General features: G+C 37.9%; 3 protein-coding genes across 4 annotated transcripts; 1 reads left to right on the top strand and 2 right to left on the bottom strand.

Moving 5' to 3' along the window:
- Window positions 1-8960: 8960 nt before the first annotated feature.
- Window positions 8961-11693, bottom strand: LOC6033326. Of its 2 annotated transcripts, none has more exons than XM_001843739.2 (2): window positions 11201-11693; window positions 8961-9161 (listed from the first exon to the last, which is right to left on the bottom strand). In XM_001843739.2, exons 1-2 carry the CDS (start codon window positions 11577-11579, stop codon window positions 9001-9003), a joined length of 540 nt encoding a protein of 179 aa, XP_001843791.1. In that variant the 5' UTR covers window positions 11580-11693; the 3' UTR covers window positions 8961-9000. The 2 variants fall into 2 exon arrangements, with proteins under 2 accessions (XP_001843791.1, XP_038109607.1); XM_038253679.1 differs by having other exon boundaries at window positions 8961-9158.
- Window positions 11694-11797: 104 nt separating this feature from the next.
- Window positions 11798-19308, top strand: LOC6033324 (TBC1 domain family member 15). The gene is made up of 3 exons (XM_038253677.1): window positions 11798-12237; window positions 16379-17287; window positions 18061-19308. The coding sequence occupies exons 1-3, from the start codon at window positions 12217-12219 to the stop codon at window positions 19084-19086; spliced, it is 1956 nt and encodes a 651-aa protein (XP_038109605.1). The 5' UTR covers window positions 11798-12216; the 3' UTR covers window positions 19087-19308.
- A 72-nt stretch (window positions 19309-19380) lies between these two features.
- LOC119766959 (KRR1 small subunit processome component homolog) lies at window positions 19381-20588 on the bottom strand. The gene has a single exon (XM_038253678.1). The coding sequence runs from the start codon at window positions 20474-20476 to the stop codon at window positions 19409-19411; it is 1068 nt and encodes a 355-aa protein (XP_038109606.1). The 5' UTR covers window positions 20477-20588; the 3' UTR covers window positions 19381-19408.
- Between the last annotated feature and the right edge of the window lie 524 nt (window positions 20589-21112).

The raw sequence follows: 21112 nt of genomic DNA, 5'->3' as shown, positions 1-21112 counted from the left end.
AATTACTATAGTGCATTGAATGGCTTTATATTGTGTGTAATGTCTATTTACGTACACATCACTTCATGATAATTTGTTAATTTAAATGCATCACAAACATTAATAACAAAAAAATGAAATCTAGATCACGATAAGAAAATATTCATTTCTAAGGTTCGTCACTTCAAAGCAACCCAAGTCTTTTGAACAGTTACTCGTCTCAGTACCACATAAAACAACTAAAAACTAAACTTCCCAATCATTCGTTCCAGTTACGTAAATTCCCGAAAGACAGGTGAAGAAAAGGGTGATGAGGCGAACCCAATCGCGAGCCTCAAAGTGTTGAATTTCCTCACATCTTGCTCGCAGAAGTAGCTTGGTGGCGATTTTGGCCACCCTGGTTTGATTCATTCCGGAGGAGAAGGATGCAGTGCAGGACGACGACGATGATGTTGTTGATGATGATGATGATGCCACTCCGCCAGCAATCAACGCTCGACTCGACACGACTGCGATTGCTGCCCTCCCTTTTGGGCCTCTTTTTCTCGTTATTTTGCAAATGGTATAAATTTTTGTTATCACATTAATATGTCGAATTCAATAACATACGGAATTACTTTTCTGTTCTGTGTATATTCGCGCTTGATTTTGTGTGTGTTTTTGCAAAAGAATAGGATGTTTTGTCTTAACTGTGTTTTACGATAAGATTTTCATAAATTGATAATTACTTGAGTATTTTTCAGAAATGCGCGTGACAGAAATACTAAATTCGTAAAAATGTTATCGTTTACTGCTGCAAATTATAGTTAAATGTCCCTTTGAACAAATTCCTGGGCAAATATTGTTCATAAAAGTTTGTATTTGAGCACGGCAGGGCGTTTTATAAAGAAAAAAAAAGAATTTATGGGTGAAAATAAATATTTTTGGGTGGAAAAATTTCTTCGTTACTAAACTAAAACTAATTCATGCTGCTTTTAGGTTATTTCACGGAGAAGATTTTTCTTTTTCTATGTTTTTTTTTCTATTATTTTTCTATGAGTCATAAGATTCCTATGCAAACAGGACCTTTTGAAAATTTTATCATGATTTAAATTGCGAGGCCATTAACCGAGATGTTTGTATTTTTGTTACTACAAAAATTGACGAATTTGAGCAACTCTCTACGAAATCGGCCGATTCCGACCATTTTTATTTTTTGCATTTTTTGTTTAGCTCAATCTGTGCCTTCCCTATGACCAAAGAAGCTAATTTGTGTCATTGGTTCACCCATAGAAGTCTCCATACAATTTTGGCTGCTGTCCATACAAAAATGGTACGAAAATATACAAACAGCTGTAACTTTTGAGTGAATTTTCTGATCAATTTGGTGTCTTCGGCAAAGTTGAAGGTATTGTTGAGGACTATTGAGAAAAAATAGGTACACGGATAATACGTCAAATTTGTTTTTGCATAAAATTGCGATTTTTTCCATGAATCACTATTTTTTTCAAAAATTCATTTTGACCATATTTCTCTATGGCTCAAAAGTTGCGGGGTTTGGTCCCCTAAAACATATCAAAAAATCTCAAAAATCAATCAATCAAATCAATTGAGTTTTTGTGAAAAAAAATGTTGATTAAAAACAATACCTACAACTTTGCCCAAGACACCACCATCGATCAGAAAATTCACTCAAAAGTTACAGCTGTTTGAATATTTGTGTACCATTTTTGTATGGACAGCAGCCAAAATTGTATGGAGCCTTGTATGGGTGAACCAATGACAAAAATAGCTTCTTTGGTCATAGGGAAGACCCCCACAAAGTTTGTGCCAAATAAAAAAATACAAATAAAATCCATTTCCGGTTTTGGTAGAGAATTGCTCATTTTCAAAATTCTTAGTTTGTTACCGTTTTAGGCATAATGGCCTATCTACAATCACTTAGCTTAGAAAATTTCACTTAGCTTAGGAATTTGAATCAATGGAAATGAAGCCGAGCTTCTACAATGGAAAAGTAATCAAATTAGAAACTGACGTATGGTTTGAAAAATTTCAAAATCTACGGTAAGTTGACGTTTCAATATCAAAGGTAAACAAACAACTGCATAGCAACGTATATCAGCCCAGCAAAATTTCTAAGTTGATTGTGGATGACGGCCGTAAGTTGCGTACTTTCCTAAGTAACTACTTTACTTAGATGTTCTAAGCTAAGTGATTGTAGATAGGCCATAACACATTGGCTACTATGTTCGTATACGGGAAGGGATGTTTTTATTTTGCTCTCTCACAATAGTAGTTCAGTAACAACATTTCAAAAGGGCGAAACCCACAATCCTGCCGTTTCGGGAAAATCAACATTCAAAATTTTGCAATTTCGATCAATTCCTATTTCCACAAAAAGCATGAAAACCATCAATTTTGTCAAAACGCAATAGAAAATAGCAATAATTTCATCATCGAGAGCAATTTGAAATTAATTAAGGTGTTTTTGCTATAAAAAAATGAGAAAAAGAAATTACGCCTTTTTGAAGAGCGTGCATACATTTTCGCCCCACCATATTCGCCACCCACCAAATCAAAACAACGGTATCGCCCGTTAGGTTACGCCAAAAAGCAGAAGTAAACAACCGATTCGCCCTTTTGTGTTTTTTTTTTTTTATTTTTCGGGTTTTTAAGGAAAAAAGTGGTTAAACAACTATTTTATCATTGTGAAACGTTACAGTCAGTGATAATACAGTGATGTTTGCAACCTCAGTGATAAAAAATGGGTCTAGAAAGCCTTCAGAAGGATTCCGATTCAGCCCAATCGTTGAGCAAGGATCACGGCTATGATTCACAGTAAGTAGCAAGTTAGCTTGAGGATGTGGTCTATATTGAAGTGACGTTCCTTGGGGTGTCCCCGCCGGAAGTGGGAGACATGGCAGCTGACGACTATGCCACCCCGCGACACCATCCTGCCTTCGCAAGCAACAAGTTTCTAACAACATTTTTTGCAATTCCGAAAAACGCTTATTGAATCAAATTTTATGTCAATCATCCATGTGTTAACCCTCTACAACCCAACCCCGCCTTTAGATGGGTTTTTTTTTTAAATCGCAAAAAATCAATTTTTAACCAATTTCTGATCTATAGAAAGCATTGGAAAGAAGAAGTCTTAAAATTTCAGAAAATGTATGGGTTGGAAGTTTTACTTGTTGACTTTGCCAATGTTTTTAAAATGACATTTTTTTGGGGGTCAAGTTTGGCTGTGTTATTTACTAACATTTCCTATATTTTAAGTAAAATGAAGTATTTGCAGTATTTTTTCTAGTGTCCACGCATTCATTTACAATTTAAATAATAGGTGGTGGTAGAATAGGCCAAATACTACCAACAACAAACATAAACTAAACAAGATAAATGCAAATAAAAATACTAAAAATGAAGCAAGAAAAACATAAAACAAGAGAAGTAAAGTTTTCGTAGAACAAAAGTTGCTCAAAATGACCTCCTAAACAAGGGAAAAATAAAAATTTTAGAAAAAAAAATTGGGCAGGAGAGGGTTAAGTAAATATACCGTTCAAAACAAAAAAACAGTAAAAAATGTTACTTTTCGATACAAGTGTTGAAAAGTTCAACTTTTTTTAGCACCCATTTCAGTGCTGAAGAGTAGAACCTTTCAGCACTGGTTTTGAAAGGTATCAATTTTCCATTCTGTTATTTTTGGTAGGTAGGCCGTTTAGTTTCTCCACAAGGACAGGAAAAGTTGACAGTTTCAAAGCAGAATTGCAAATTAGTTTTTTATAACATTTCATTCAAACAACTTGTGATTTCTCTCGACGTTAACGCTGAACAATTTTAAAATAAAATTTTATTCGATTTAGATTTATATTTCCAAGCTTCGGCTGCCGATCCCTAAGTTGTTATGGGTTCGATTCCCACCGTATCCTCTTGGCCATCTATCGGATGTGGAAGTAAAACGTCTGTCCATTTGCGTAAAAGAGGTTTTGGATAACTTACCACACATAACCTTCGGACGCCTAGAAATGAGCAGAAACTTGCAATAGAGACCACAAAAGACCCGGGAGTCGTTAAAGTGGATTGCTTTGCTTTTATGTTGAAAGAGTGAAATCAAATCGTCTAAAAAATACACTTATTCCCAAATGTAATACTACCATAATTTGTTTTACTGTGCAGCTTATGATAGAAGAATTAAAGGTACATTGCTACATCTTCGTGACATAACAGCGCGTATGCGCTCTCCTTGCGCAAACAGCTCTACTTACCTTAAACAGAGCGCTCATTTCTAGCTGTCCCAAAGTAAGTCCCAACAATAGTGCCCCGGGGCTTAGAAATCAATTTTCGCCTTGATGCAACACCTAGTAGCCAAGAGCCAAGAGTAATTAATCGAACCTTTCGCGGACCGAATTTGGTCCATGATTAGCGCAAAAGACGACGACGACGAAATGGACAGCAGCAGCAACATCTACTACTAATGGGTCTATTTTGATCGTTACAAAACATTGATTATAAATGAGTTTGATGAAGTTAAAAGGTAGTCCTGGCCTGGCAGCAAGCAGCAACAACGACTCAAGAGAGTGTCCAAAGTGTCCATCAATATCCAACAAGCGCTAGTAGTAGCAGCAACAGCCCGTGTAGCCGCCTGTCATCTGCACGGAATCGATACCGCGCCACGAAAGAGGCTACTAATAGTATCACGTCCCCGCTCGGTGGCCGGTCTTTCCCCGTTTTTGGCCAGCCTCTCGCTGGGACTGGTTTTAAGCTGCGCAAACATAACGCGAATGAATGAAACTACAAGTGATCTGTTTTCTTCAGTTTCGCAGCGCAGCTTCCCTTTCTTATAATTCATTATCGTGTCAAATGCCAGATGCTCGTTTCTGGCCGCTGCTGTTGCCTGGGTAGTTCTCTAGATTTTCGCAAATGACCATGGCCCAAAATTGTTAAAACACATTTTTTCCAAAAATAAATTTAAGCAAACTATTAAAAACATGTGTTGAGAAAAATTAATTGGCACTTAATTTAAAACTAAAATCATTAATTTCCTCGGAGTGAAAAACTGCAAACTGGAGCGATTAGTGACCCCGAGAAACAAGGACCTCATGACAATTATGCGTAGAAACACAGAAATCGAATGAAAAAAAAATCAATCACATTTTTTCTCAGTGGCAACTTTTCGAACATTGGATAATTGCATAATTATTATGCATAGAACGGCAGTACAGTCTTCATAAAAAGATAATAGCATAGCATAGCATAGCATAATGGGTCTGCACCACGCTGTAGGGGGTGCCACAATGGTCAATTCAATATTCTTAGACAATTTGATTGCTGCCCGGTACAACCAAGAATATCTAAGAACGTAAATTTCCACACTGTGCTCCAAGGCTACTCCCATACAGTCCCGTGGGGATTTGGGAGGGGATGTTTTTGTTGTTCACTAGTGGCAAAAGTGCATGGAACCCATGCGACTTTTAAAAGTGAACGGAATATTTATGGGAGGTTTGGAATATTAAGGGAATTGGGAAGGTTTGGAGGTTAGGGGAATTTCATCGGGCCGATGAAAATGGTTGAATGCGTAATGTATTAAATGATTTGGATATTTGTAAGTGTAAATGTGAGTCTGTAGTGTATTATCTAATAAGCATATAGTTTTGTAATAATGATAAATAATAAATATAATAAATATAATGAATATAGTAAATAGAATAAATATAGTAAAAATAATAAATATGATAAATACAATAAATACAATCAAGAAGTATCCAGGAAGCTGTGAAAAAAAACAGTAACTTAAAATATAAACACTCCAGATGGTTCCCATGCTGTTTTAGAATGTTTCGTTAATTTAAGCAATTTGATCATATATGGTATGAGGAGATGGTATGTTACAGGAAAGGAATAGGATAAGGAATAATATGAACATTTAAATAAATCATATAGTGATTAGATAAATTTCCATGTAGACATTTAATTTAAAATAATTCCAGGAAGCTGTAAAAAATGAAAATAATTTAAAAACTAATACTCCAGATGGAAACACAAATAAAAAACGAGACACACGAAAAATGTACGAAAAATGTACGAAATTCTTTACCTTGAGAAGGGATTTTTTTTAAACACGTTGGTATTTTTGACAAAGTTGTAGGTTATGATTGAAAGTTTTCAGAAAAAAATTGGTACACTGAAAAAAAATAATCAGGTAGCTTTTTAGAACTTATGTTAAATTCCCAAAATACGTTTTTCTTTATTATAAGGGACTAAAAACTGATCAGTAGTGCGGTGCCTGTGTGGACGCGCAGTCCTGTTTTTTCGTGTTATTTTCCGTCTCTTTTATGTCGCTGTTCGGGTGAGTGCATTATTGGCAAAGGGAGCGCGTGGTCGTAAAAAAATATTCGGAGTGAAAAGTGATTTTTTTTTTGTGTGTGCCTTTTGTTTCGCATTTTTGTCGGGAATTGTGTGCTGCGAGGAGAGGATTACCCTCTGAAAATGCAGCGTCATCAGTGCATAATTGGCAAAGGGAGCACGTGGTCGTAAAAAAAAATATTCAGAGTGAAAAGTGATGTTTTGTAATTTTCAAAGCCCTTCCTATATCATCGTTGATCGGAAGGCACGGCGTCGGGTGGACTGTGATTAAATTTTTCGAATAAGGTTTTATTTTTTTGCGGTGAAAAAGCTATTTCTATATAATGATCGAAAGACGCACTGACAATTTGGATCGTCGAGTTAATAGTGGAGCAAAATAACTGTGTGGTTTTGTGTGTTAACCAGAAAGACCTTCCCATAGCATCGTTGCTCGGAAGGCTCGCCGACGGGACTGTTATGAAAGTCCTCCCCATAGCGTCGTAGCTCGGGAGGCATCGAAAAGCCAATACCTTATCCTACTAACCAAAAAAAAATAATCACGTGATGCTTGAAGGAGATGCTGTGGATTCAACGGTCTCAAGGGGTATCAACAAGTATATAGCGAAAAACTATGTGCTTGATGAGTCTGCAACTTCAACTATCGGACTAACATTCCTCCCTTTCGTTGAACTGCAGGCTTCTTGGGAGGGCGCCGGTATTGACTAATAAAGTAGGGATCTTCAGAGGTTAAACAGTGAACGGATGGTTGGCTCCCACTGATCATTTTTGATTCATTGTTTAACTTCAGCTGATCCGTCAATAACGGAGTAGCAGCTCATTGGCAGTCAACCATGCTCATGCTCATGCTCATTATAAGGGACTAAAAACTCATTTTTGCGCTATCGTTTAGGATGGTGCATAATCTGGTACAGGAGTAATGAAATTTTTAAAATATGTGATTTTTGCCAGTAAAAATCTAGAATAATGCCGAACAAAATTTCTAAAATCATGTTAAGATGTAAAATCAAATTTGCAATTGAAAATGATTTTTTGCAATTCCGTCGTGAAACTACTTACTTTCCCTGTCATTTTTGAACAACGAAATAGCCTACTTTTCTGTACCAAAAATAACAGAACCGAATAGCAACACTTTTCAAAAAAAAATGCTGAAAAGTTGACCTTTTCAGCACTTGTTTCGAAGAGTAACACTTTTCGAAAAAAAAATTGATGTAACATTCCAACGCCCAAGGCTTCAAAAAAGTTGGAACGGTAACTTCAAATCGCTGGTTCTCGGGCATAACTCAACCAATCAAGATGATCCTTCTTTCCAGTGATTTGTTAGGATGTCTAGATGATTCTAGAACTTTGCCGAAAATTCCGCGGAGGAAGTCTTTTAAAAAAAGGTGGAACGATGTTTTCGGTCGCAGAAATTACAGATTTGTTCAAATCAAGTTCTGCAAAATTTTAGAATCATCTAGCCATTCTTACAAATCACTGGAAACAAGAATCGTCCCGATTGGTTGAGTAGTGCCCGAGAACCAGCGAGTTGAAGTTACCGTTCCACCATTTTTTGGAGGCTTGGGCGTCCGTGTAAGTCGGACATGCGTTGGGCGTTCAAGTGTTAAACGACTTATAGACAAAATACATGAACCTTTGACTTATAACTTCACTCAAAGGGTGTTTTTCGGGATTGCAAAAAATGTTGTATGGAACTCGTTGCAAAACTTGTTTTTTCAGCACTCGTCGTATTTATCCAACTTGGTGAACCTCGTTGGATAAATGTACGACTCGTTCTGAAAAAATCCTTTTTTTTGCAACTTGTTGCATAAACTACTGTTCCGTGAACCTTTTTTTTTGTTATAAGCATATTTATGTGAAAAGGTTTAGTTTTTTTGCAAAAAAAAAGCACTCCTGCAAAACTTTTTGTCTTTTTTTTTTTTTTGAAAAGCTGAAAGAAATTCCTTTTCCCTTTTTTGACTTTATTGATCGGATTGCTGGTTACTGAGATACAGCCTTTTAAAGTTTAATTTCTGTGAAAAATGAGTTTTTTCTGTGTCACATAATAAGCAGTCTTTTTCAACCCGCGATATCTCGGAAACTAATCCATCGATTTTTAATATTAAAAAATGAAAAAAAAAATGTGAAATTTTTAGCTCTTTTCAATAAAAGTAATGTCAAAATTTTATAATAGAAAGAAAAACTTTTTTCTAATGCGAAAATGTGAAAGAGAAGTTATTGAATTACAAGCGAGCATACTTTAAAAAACTTGTAAATAATCAAAATAACCACTTTTTCAAAGAAATTTCTTGTACATTTCTTATAATTTTTGAAGCATGCAAGCAAACTGTTAAATCTCAACATTTACCCTACAAAGTTACAAAATAACTTTACTAGGTTTTATTGGTTATTCAAAGTTCGAATAAAAAAACATAAAATTTCCCGTATGTTTTATAGTTGAGTAGCGAGAAATCGATTTGCCAAAACGCAGAGAAATGCTCTGCTGCTGCTGTTGGCCACGTACGACGGTCCCAAACTGCCCTCGGGCCACCATTCCGCCCCGTCCCATCCCGCCGCAGGTTACGTAAATCTCTGCTTCTCTTGAGTTCATTCGCGGGAGGGAGAGTTCGGACTCTGCAGTCAGTAGTAAGCCAGTCAGTGCCTCGAAATATTTAATCTACCTTAATTTATTCATAAATCTAATTAATGAACACTTTCGTTTTTCAGCCTCCTCCGTTCCAGGCGATGTCTGGCGGACACCTCCATGAACGCGATAAACTCCTCGTCCAGGGCCTCGTCCTCCTGGTCCTCGTCGTCCGCGTCCTGCTGCTGGCTTTGTTGCGCCTCACGAACTTCTGCTTCTGCTGCGTAAACGTACGCGCACGCCGCCACCGTGATGGGATTGAGACATGGAAGAAGAAGCAAGTAGAGAAAAAAAAATCAGAGAGGCAAATCAGCAATGTTCAATCATGTGTCCGGGCAGCGGGTGGATTTCTCTTATGCAACACCCCCCCGCACATGCACACATACACACATTCGTCAGTCAGATTCTCTCCCTGGCGGCCTCCTCTGGCTAATTTGGAACGCAGGCCGACCGATTGAGGGTTAGAGGTATCGAAGGAGATCTTGCTCGATGAATAAGGTGTAGCAGTAATTGAGGGGGGGGGGAGGGAGGCTATTTTAGTGAGATCTGCGTGATTAACGCACATTTAAAGTAGCAAAGGCTTAAGCTAACCGTGTGAAACGCAACGCGTATAGTTTTACGGATGCACATAAAATAGTATTTTATGCAAGAAAATTGCAACAAGGAAAGGTTTAAAAAAAAATTAAAATTAAAAAATTAAATTGCTGAAAAGAAGAACTTTTGACAAATTTTGACAAGCTCATTACTTTTGCAACTTTCATTGGAAATGAAAATCTTTGAAGATCACTTTTTCCATTATTTGTATTACACCTCCTAAGGAAATTTGTAAAACATTGAAAATTGTCTAAGCTGGGATAGAAAATTTTGGTTTGTTTGGGGTTTTCAATTTATTACACAAATAACCATGAAAGCTTATTTGCTATTTCTAAATCCAAGTCGGAATAACAAATTTTGGTATTTATGCAGTATGAATATAATAATTTAAATAACAAGCCAGAATTTCAAAAATCAATACTATAAGGCAAGGAAAATGCATTATAAAAACAAATGCTTTCGATAGAATTCATTTTTCATTTCATTTTATTAGGTTGCTTTAACAATTATATTGGTGCAGTTGTTATCTTGAGCTGAGATATGGACTACCTTTCAACAGCTGATTTGTTCAAAATGGGGAGAGATTTTACTGGTACTAAGGAGAACGAATGGGACAGAGAAGGAAAAAAATTGCAAAAATAACTTTCGAAATATTCGATAGAATTCAAAAATTCCAAAAATGTTTTTTTATTATTATTGCTAAAACCCCTTAAGGAAATTTGTGAAATCTTTGAAAATATTCTAAGTCGACATACCACATGTTTGTAATACATATATCAGCTTATACCGAATATCCCTGAATATTTGTGAAAATTGCTACTTTTAAAAACTTTTGCTGAACGGATCATACCCGCATAGCTTCAGTGAGTAAGGTAGAATACCTTAATGATGTTTTCTAATGTCCTGGGTTCTCCTAGGACTCCCTGGAGTTAAGATCTGTAGGTCTATTACCGTAACAAGCAAAATGTCGACTGGTTTTGACAACGGAACATACACGCATAACTTTAGTGAGTCTGATAGACTACTTTGCTGATGTGTTGGGATGTCCTGGATTATCCAAGGACTCCCTGGAGTTAGGATCTGTGGGTCATCCGCCGTAACAAGCCAAAGGTCGACGGTGTTTGACCCCGGAACAAACCCGCAAAGCTCCAGTCAGTATGGTAGACTGCTTTGTTATGTGTTGGTAAAAACCCAGGACATTTCAAAACATTATTAAGGTATTCTATCGTACTCACTGAAGCTATGCGGGTATGATTCGTTATCAAAATCGATCGACATCTTGCTTGTTATGGTAGTAGACCAACAGATCTTAACTCTAGGGAGTCCTAGGATGACCCAGGACATTCCAACACATTAGCAATGTAATCTACCATACTCACTGAAGCTATGCTGGTATGATCAGCGGTCAAAACCCGCCGACCTCTTGCTCGTTACGGCGGTAGATTCACCGGTCTTAACTCCCAGGAGTTCTCGGATGACTCAGAACATCCCAATAAGTTTTTACAGCATTGCACTGTAGCCTACCACACCTACCATATTTAAATTTACTTTAATTTTTTCTATGAAAACTATAATCAAAATTATAAGCTAATGGACTTCTTCCAAGTAGCATAACTTGGCTAATATTTGTTTCACTATTGCGGACTTCGAACCTTAGCAACTCACCATCGTCTTCATCCTCCGAGTCTTGCACCGTGAGACGCCGTCTGAGGCGTGCATTCTCCACACGTAGCTTCAACGCGTGCTGCTTCCAGTAGTTCATCTGATGCTGGCTGTGCCACTTTATGACATTCTGATACGTTTTGATCCAGATGTTTTGAGCGTTTTTCATTCGCGGATGATGTGGCACTGTGCGGTGGTTAAAGTTGGTTTTGTTGATGGGAACCGATGCTGCCCTGTTCTGTCCGACAAAGCATTCCTCCCCCGACTGCAGACCCTTTTCGATGGCTCGTTTTGCTTGTTTGGCATTCTTCTTGCGTTTGTACTTTCTTCGATTTTTATTGCGAGCAGCTTTGGGTTTGTCCTGCTCGACGGATTTTTTCATTGAAAAACGAGTATTTCAAACAATTTTTTCACACCCAATAGAAAACGATTACGAGACACATCAATGGAAATCAGCTGCAAGCTTGCTTTGTTTTGTTTACACCATGAATGGAAACGATCAACAAGCGCAGCAGGTACACTCTAAATTGAAAACCCGTATCGTTTTTTCAACCTCTCTTTGCCTCTTTTTCTAAACTGATCGTTCTCCTGTCAAACTGTGACGACGACGAAGTGGCAAAAGCGAAGAAAGAAAAATATTTTGGTTGCGAAGCTGGTGTTCATTGTGTTCCGTGCCTGCCAGTGAAAAACACTCCCATTTTGGACTAAAAATTGGAATTTGTGTAAAATGAAGTGTTCGCGCGGCCAGAATCGTTGAAGGTCGTTCGCGCCCCGTTGGAATTTCGACGAGAATCGCGTTTTCCTCCAGGAAAAAAATCTGTTGAGTGATTCATCGTTTGTCTGGTGTGTGCCTTCGGGAAGTGTGCGGAAGACACTAGAGAGGGAAGGAGGGGACCCGTCGGTCGTCTGCGTTTCACCTTTTCGTGGAACGGTGTCATCATCCGAGGGGGGAGGAGGGTGGTTCAACAAAAGAAAAACAAAACGCAATTTGGAAGTTTAGAACGAAAATTTGGAGAACAATGGACAACGAAAACGTCACGGTGAGTGCATTGGAATTTTGATGTGGCCTTATTAGTGTATATGGCTCAGTCGGACCACTATTTTTGCGTTTGATAGTATACGTATGTATAATAAGTCACCCACTAAAAAGCAGTGAAGGGGAAGGCCAGCGACCTTCAGGCAATTTTATTTGCACAAATAGCTTTCGGTTAGTGGATGTGTATCACGGCACACATTGTGCAATGATTTCCGATTTCCGGAACCATAGTTTTGCTGGTTTGATTTTTCCTAAAATTATGATGAAATCCAAAAGAATAGTTTGATTTTTGAGTTTGACTCTTCCGGACAAAGTATAGGATTTGCCTTTGGCCTCCATCTATCTTCGGAATCCAAATGATTCATAATATTGTTTTAAATTTTCCATAATTTCAAACATGAGCAATTTTTTTTAGTTCTATGAGAAAAAATAACGGAATTTTAAATAAATACTTTCAGAATAAATTATTGTAGCACGTAGTAAAATGTTTTGCAGAATCACCCTGTACGAGATTTGAATCAACAATTTTTTTGTTAAATACATATTTATTTTTTTCCGAACCATACTTGTGTTGGCAATATTTTCGTGTTTTTGCAATTTATATCCATAGAGGTGCCAATGATTGAAAATTGTTAATTAAAATGAATTATTCAGGATTAAATAAATTGGCAAAGAATTAAAAATTATAAATAAAACTAGAATGATGTTTTACAGCAGGGGTGCCCAACCTTTTGGCCCTGTAGGCCAGATCTGATTTTTCGCGGGGGCCGGAATTAATATTTAATAAATGTTGAAAAAGTAAACACATTCTTTATGATTGGGTTCTTTTATAGTATAAATAAAAGAACTAATGTTGTAAATAAGATTCATATATCTCGATTTATTTTAATTTTTGTTTGTTAAAAATTGCATACTTATTGTTTTTTACGATTGCAATGAAATACCTGGAAATATTTCTTAAAACATGAAAATTGCAATGGTCGTTGATTTTTTTTAAGTTTAATTTCTTCAACACTACAATATAAAAAAATCAATGTAGCATGATAAAATTTATTCAAACGAAATTGGGATTCGAATATCCTTAAAAAAAAACAATATTTGCATTGCTTTGCACCTTTATTCAAATATTTTAAAAATATTTTAAAATGATTTTAAACACCCACAAAATTTAAAAAGTGTAAAAAATATATATCAAATCATTTTAAATTCGTTATTCTTCGAAATTGAAAGTAAATGAAAAATATATTTTTGCTTCCTGATTTCTTGACTCATTTTGAGACGTTTTTCAATATTTTTTTTAAATATTTGCAGCGATCTATGTTCAGTATGAATAATTTGCTTTTTAAGGCTTTTTTTTAATCTGAAAAGTTGTTCTGGAGAAATACATTATTTTTGCTTACTCATTTAAAAAAAATAGAAAATAGAACAAAAAACATCAATTTGAAGAAAACACCGTCAAAACTAAAGAAATTTAAGTTTAGTGTCTTTTTGTACATTTTTAAACAACAATGCAAGTTTGTTCATAAAATTAGCAATTTTACGAAATGTATAATTTTGTTTTTACCAGTTTGAAAATATCAATTAAGAAATTATAAGAATTTAATTTGAACATGAAGAATGTTCATAAAACTATTTTGAAAAGCCGTCGCGGGCCGGATGAAATGGCTTCACGGGCCGGATCCGGCCCGCGGGCCGTACGTTGGGCAGGCCTATTTTACAGTTATGTACAAAGTTCTTTGTCATATTGGTCATGTAGAACATAACCACCTGCACCTTTTTTATTCAAACATATTTTTATACCTATTCCATTTTTTAATTTACTTTTATTCCAGTTTTCTGTGAGTTTTCAAACATGAGCATAAGAAAAATGATGTATCCAATTGGTATCCTAAAATTTGTCATGATTTTTTTCAATTTGGATTTTTTGTAAGTTTTTTCAATATATCAAACATGAATAGTTTCTTACGAAGTTTATGAAAAATTCTTAACTCAGACTAATTGTTAAGAATTTAGTTTGTCTTTCAAAATAATCAACTTTTCAGTAATTTTGTTAGTTTAATTTTTTTCTAAAATTTACTTTTTTTAAAAATAGTTTTATGAGATTTTTCAGATTTCTGTAACATTTTTTTATATTTTTTTAAATCAATGTTTTGGGAGTTTGCCTAATATATCAAATATAACCAGTTCACCAAACACATTTTTGTGTGATGTTTCCATTAATTCAAACATGAGCAGATCTTTAAAAATTTAAAAAATAATTTGGAATTATTCTAACAAATTTCAATAAAACTTCAATACCATCCAAATAATTTGTGTAATTGTAAGTTAGTTTCAAATAACAAAAAAAAATATCTTCTTTCAACATTTTCTTCCATTATTTTAAACATGAACATTTCTTGAATTAGGCTGTTGCAAACATTTTTATCTATCTTTTTTTGTTTTTGCCAAATGTTAATTTTTTTGAAAACTAACGGAATTAAAAGGAACAACTCGTCTCTTTGTATTCATAGTAATGCATTCTGCTAAAACGCTCAACCAAACCACAATGACAGTAAAACACTTTTTCAGTAATATGTTTAAAATTAGACTTTTTTATTTTATTTTTATGGCTATTTTTTGGCCAGAGCCGAGAGAGACAAACTTTGAAAAATATTTGCATCGGCCTTAGCCTGAAATTATATTTTTTTTTTTAACAGACGTAACAGAAACAGAAATCAAATCAAATTAATCTTATCTATTTTTGTCTTACTTCAAAAAACATATGAGAGGAAGTCTTAACTCAAACATATTGGAAAGGATTTTATACAAGGGGTTGGAAACTCTTAGAGCTATAATTATTATGTCAACCAGTATATCAAAATATATGTTAGTATACTTATTATTTCCTTTACATATCGCCAGTATACTTACCAATATACTGAGAGTATCTTAATATACTAACAGTTTATTTCTTTTCGGTTAGTATACTAACAAGTATACTGGAATATCGTTAATATACTCAGTATTTTAAAAAAATATTAGAGTTTCCAGCCCCTTGATTTTATATTATTTTTTGTTTATCTAATATTTTTGTGTGATTTATTTTTTTCAAGTATGATTTTTTGAATGTAAAACCGTTTTTTATTAAAAAATATTCTTACATTGTTTCATGTTAATTTATTTTTATTTCAGTAATGGGCATACATAAGGCTACCAACTCTTGCTGAGCAAAAATCCGTATCCGAGTTTTTTTTATTGAGAAGATCCTATAACATGTGAAACACAACAGTTAATAGGACCTTAAAAAAAACTCTAGATTTGTCAATTCAAATGTTCAAATATTTTCACAAGTATTAGAAAGGCTTTGGAAATGGATTAATATATTTAGTAAGGAATTTCTAAAAGAACAATTCTAGAGTTTTTTTAAAGGTCCTATCAACATATGAAAGACAATAGTTCAAAAACTCTAGAATTATTGATAATCAAATTTTAATTGAGGAAACCCCGGAAAACTCTCCCTTTTTAAATCAAACTCACAGAAAAATATAAATTTCTAGTTAACAAAAGCTTCGACCAAATCAAAAAAGCAAAAAAGCGAAGCAATCCACTTTTACGACCCCCGGGACTTTTGTGGTCTCTGTTGCAAGTTTCTGCTGATTTCTAGGCATCCGAAGGTTTTGTGTGGTGAGTCACCCAAAACCTCTTTTACGCAAATCAAAAAAGCAGTTCAATCATTAAAAAGTTGTTAAAATTCCGTACAAATCCGTATTATGCGTAAAATTCCGTACAAAAATTCCAGTTGGTAGCCTTAGGCATACATGTTGTAAACACGACCGTTTGAACATGTCCATGTGCTCTCTTGTACTACCTAGATTGGAATCCCAGCAAGCTTAGTACATAAGAAGAAAAACCGGCATCGAATTGTAGTGCGCCATTGCATTAGAATGCATTAAAACATCACAAGCGTTTAAGCGGCCAGGCCTACTGCGTAAAATTTACCGCAGGGATGATTCATTGAAGTGGGTTGAGTTTGAGCATGGAGTGTTCATACACAAAACAATTCTGAATCTACAGGGGAGGACGAAGCATGGGGACACGTTTTGTTAATTGTACAGGATTGTTCAAAAATTCCAAAATTGTTTAAACAAATCTTTTGTCTCATCCAGGAAATCTTCATGCAGCATGGCGTCACGCTCAAAAAGGCCAGCGCCAGCCACATGTCCGCCCTGAGCACGGTGGGTGTGCTGGCATTTTGCAAGTACCAAAACAGCGATCTGCACTTTTTCGAGTGGAAGCAAACGGACATGTGCGAGATTCTGGACACCGAAAGCCAGGACTCCGGTTGGTCGCTGGTTGACACCATCGAATCCACTTCGTCCAGCCCCATTCCTGGAATCTCCGGAAGTGCGCAAAAATGTTCGGAGGTGAATGACGCGACGGCGGCCGGGCAAACAGAGGGCTGTCCAACGTCCAAGAATGCCAAACCGTCCGTGATGGTCTTGTTCCGGGACTTGCTGGGCATCGAGTACAGCAAGAACGAGCTGCGCTTCTTCAACCCGGATTACTCCGTGCACAGTGCGTACTTGTTTGCGCACGGGTCGCCGTACTCGTTTGTGGATTTCCTCGAGCGGAGACGCTTCATCCGGAAGAACTCCCGCCGGAAGCACTACTACTACTGTCAGGAGGTGGCCGAAACGGACGACAAACTGCAGCGGTCATTTTCGGAGCTCAACATCGAAGACATCCGGAACCGTCCCCGTGCCAATCCGTACTTTGATTTCGTGTCCAAGCTGGCCAGCGTGCATCACCAGATATTGCCCCTCGGGAGGGCGGCACCGGAGGAGCGGCGAAGTCCGCAGGAGGAATTGGGGAGGGACGTTGTTGTGAAGCAGCCGACCAGCAATGGAATCGATAAGTTGAAGAAGGAGGAAGTGAGGCCGGTGGTGAGTAAATTGGCACCGAGACAACCGGTGCACCGGGGACAACCGTTGACGGCGAAGCAGTGGTCGGATCTGAAGGCTCAGGATGGGTCCATCACGGATCCGGATCTGCTGAAGGAGATCATTTTTAGAGGGGTGAGTTAATTTTTGATTATTTTAAGTTAGAAGTATTCGAGTTGTAAATTTGATTGGAAAAATTGGCATTTATAATGAATTAAAATATTTTTTAACAATTTGTTGGATTAGGGGTAAAACAGGTTTCCGCCTACTTGATACAAAATTTGACGTATTGATCACAGGGTAAATAAAATCTATTTCTTTTTTCAAAAATGCTTTATTTAATTATTTTTTAAATCAAAATTACAACTCCAATACTTCTAACTTACGTGAAATTGTCCGAGGATTCCGAATAAGACAAAATTGATTCCAAAAAGTGTCGTCTTCTTAGCCTACAGCGCAAAAACTAACGTTGTAAAATGTTTGTTCTAGAAAAATTGAAAAACTATGAGAAAAACTGCGATTGGCCAAAAAGTTATTACCGTAGGCTTATAGTCCGTGAAATTACCTATCTTCTGACCTATGGGAGTATGGGTGTTGGAGGCTGTTGCAAAAAGATATTAAGGTTTTAAAAAAATCAATTTTTGACAGTAATTTGCAAAAGCTAAGAGAAAAAGTCAAACCAATCCTGGATGTCTATGGCACACTTTGAAGTGCTTAAAAAGACCTTTAGAATGCATCTAAGAGAGTTGGAATCTCATGTATAGACAAACAAACGCTGAAAGTTTCATCCAAATCGGAGAACCTCGATACGACCTCTAGAACAAACCGAGCAATATTTACAAATACTGCCTCTTAAAAATTTAAAAAGGTCCAAAATCACTGAGAAAATTGTTCATTTCTTCTTCCAGGGCATCTCCGACGACATCCGCGCCGAGCTGTGGAAGTATCTCCTCGGGCTGGACGTGTGGGAGCACACCACGGTCCAACGGGACGAGCGGCGTGCCAGCAAAACCCAGGAATACTTCCAGATGAAGCTGCAGTGGCTCACAATCACCCCGATCCAGGAGCACAACTTTACCGGCTACCGGGAACGCAAGTGCCAGATCGAAAAGGACGTCAAGCGGACGGACCGGACGTACGAGTTCTTCGCCGGGGACGACAATCCTAACCTGGCCAAGTTGCAGGACATTTTGATGACTTATGTGATGTTCAATTTCGATTTGGGCTACGTGCAAGGGATGAGCGATTTGCTGGCGCCGATTCTGAGCTTGGTGCAGAACGAGGCGGAGTCGTTTTGGTGCTTTGTCGGATTTATGGCGAAGGTGTTTAACAACTTTGATATCGACCAGAAGGGCATGAAGCAGCAGTTGGAGCATTTGCGGACGCTGTTGGCGTTTGTGAATGAAAAGTTGTACAATTATTTGATGGAGAACCAGTCGGAGAATATGTACTTTTGCTTCCGATGGCTGCTGGTTTGGTTTAAGCGGGAATTTTCCAACATCGACATCATGCACCTGTGGGAGATCCTGTGGACGGGACTGCCCTGTCCCAACTTCCACCTCTTTATCTGTGTGGCAATTTTGGACCAGGAAATGGACGTATTTATAAATCAAGAATATACCTTCACCGAGATCCTCAAACACGTCAACGAACTTTCCGGCAATTTGAACCTGCTCGCGATCCTCGAACAAGCCGAGAGCATTTACCTGCAGGTCAAGCAAAGTCTGGAAACGTCCAAAGAGCCCCACGTGGAGCTGCGGAAGATGATTGGCGAAGAGATCAGTCCCGGGCAGCAGCAGCAGCAGTCGGGAAGTGACGAGGATGACGATAGCTACGCGGCGATCGTGAGTGAAAAATCAACCGAAGATCAGGAAGCGATGCAGCGAAAGGTGGACGAAGCGTGCGATTTGTCGCTGAGTTATGCGTTTTTCTAACAAGTGAGAAGGGGGGAATAGCAACTTATCTTATGTTTTTTTTTGTAAACTATCCAATTACCTAATCCAGTCACATAAACACGCAGCTTATGATGTAGATTTGGAGTCGATTGTGAACGGGGGCTATGACGAGAAATTTGTAATTGATATAAACATATTTCAACGGGACTTTTTGTAGTATGTGTACATAACTGTTTATTAAAGTTATTTTATGAGTTGAAAGATTTAGGAAGAATTCTTGGATGACCAATCCCCGAGAAGGAAGTTCTCAAAACAAATCAAACACGCAAAAGCTTACCTTAAAACAACGCAAACTATATTTTCACTTGCCCACCTTCGCCTTCTTGTTGGCCTTCGCAATCTTGCTCTTGAGCGCCTTCACGTCGACCTTGCCGCCGTCCTGCTTCGTCTTCTGCCCCTTCTTGCCCTCATCCGGCGCCACAAAGTCCTTCTCCCGCCGCACCTTCTGCGTCTCCGAGTTCTTCTTCTCCTTATCCTTGCGCTCCTGGTTCCGCTTCGCCTTCTTCTGCGCCTCCGTGAGGAAGTACTCGCCCGAGGCCAACTCCTTGTCCACTTTGCTCTCAAGCAGCGGCGGCGGGAACGGCGTGTGGTCCTTCTTATCCTTCTTCTGCTTCTTGGCCGCCGCATCCTTGGGCTTCTTCCGCTTCGTCGTGTTCTTCGACTGGAACCGCGGCAAGAATCGCTCCCAGTTTTCGTCCTGCAGCTTGTCGTCCTTCATCAGTTCGCGCTTGATCATCAGCGCTTTGATGTTGTAAATCGGGTGGATGTTCTTCATCGTTTCCTCCACCACCTTCCGCACGCACTGCAGCCCCTTGTACGGCCCGATCGCGGACACCGTCGCGCCCTGCACCAGCACGTAACAGTTGGTCAACAGTTCCAGCGACTTGAGCGTACATCCGTTAGGCCCGATCAACCGATTCCTCCGCTTAACAAACTTTGCCTTGTTCCGTACCAAATTTTTAATCTTTATAATGTCACAGCTGATCTCGTCCTCCAGCACCTTGACCGCCTGCTCGAACGGAACCGACCGCGACAGTAGCTTGATCAAATCCCGCGCCTTCAAAATAATAAACGGATCCCACGTCTTCCGCGTCGTCTTCACCGTCATATTGCCCTGGATCAGATCCAGCTCCGACTTTACGTTGTGCCCCTCCAGCGCCTTCTCCACCAGTGGCCAACACTCCTTGATGTACTTCTCCCGGTACTTGGGAAACAAACACGCGAACGAACTCTCCTCCGCAAGGCCATGCGGGTTGTCCGTCTGCTTAAACTCCGGAATCTTCAGCAGCCACGCGTTCTCGACCGGCCCGTTAAAGTGCTCGATCTGGTCGCCGGCCTGGTCGTTGGTGTCCGACTCGGAATCGCTCATGATTGTGGGTCACGGGAATGTAATTTAGAAATTAAATTCAAAAACTTCCAGAAAAACGCACGTTGTTTTCGTTTCGTGGTAAATGTTTACAATGCGGCTCGCGGAGGGAGCAGAACTGTCAAATGAGGAATGCCCTTCAGAAACGATGTCGCTTTCTTACGACAAATGCACGCACAACTCAGCTTACTCATAAAGAACATAAACTTTTGTTAAAATTTTCACCCCCATTTCCAATCAATCAGTTTTCATCAAAACAGAATCTACTCAGACATGAGTAAATTGAGCAGCTGACAGAAAAAGAAAAAAGGATAAAAATTTAAATTACGAGCCATGGTTTCAACATTTAAATGAAAAAAAGTGTTTTAAAATGCATTACACACCTGTCCAGTTATTTTGCCATCATTAGTTTCCATAAAAATCTGATTATTGACGAAAATTTTATTTTTTGAGAAAAATATTTTTTTTGCGGTTCTGTACATTGGTTCACGATTAGGTGGATTTTGAAAATCTAACTTTTCAGGAAGATTTTATAAAGGCTGGTTGTTTCAATCTGAAGACACGATTGATTATGACCTGAGCAAACTTTTATTTTCACATGTCAAAGATGGGTTTTGTGGTCCAATTTCAGCGCAAGTC

The sequence above is a fragment of the Culex quinquefasciatus genome, chromosome 2, assembly GCF_015732765.1.
Source record: "Culex quinquefasciatus strain JHB chromosome 2, VPISU_Cqui_1.0_pri_paternal, whole genome shotgun sequence".
Taxonomy (NCBI): Eukaryota; Metazoa; Arthropoda; class Insecta; order Diptera; family Culicidae; genus Culex; species Culex quinquefasciatus.
Note: the sequence above shows the minus strand (reverse complement) of the source record. Positions and strands in the feature narration are given on the sequence as shown.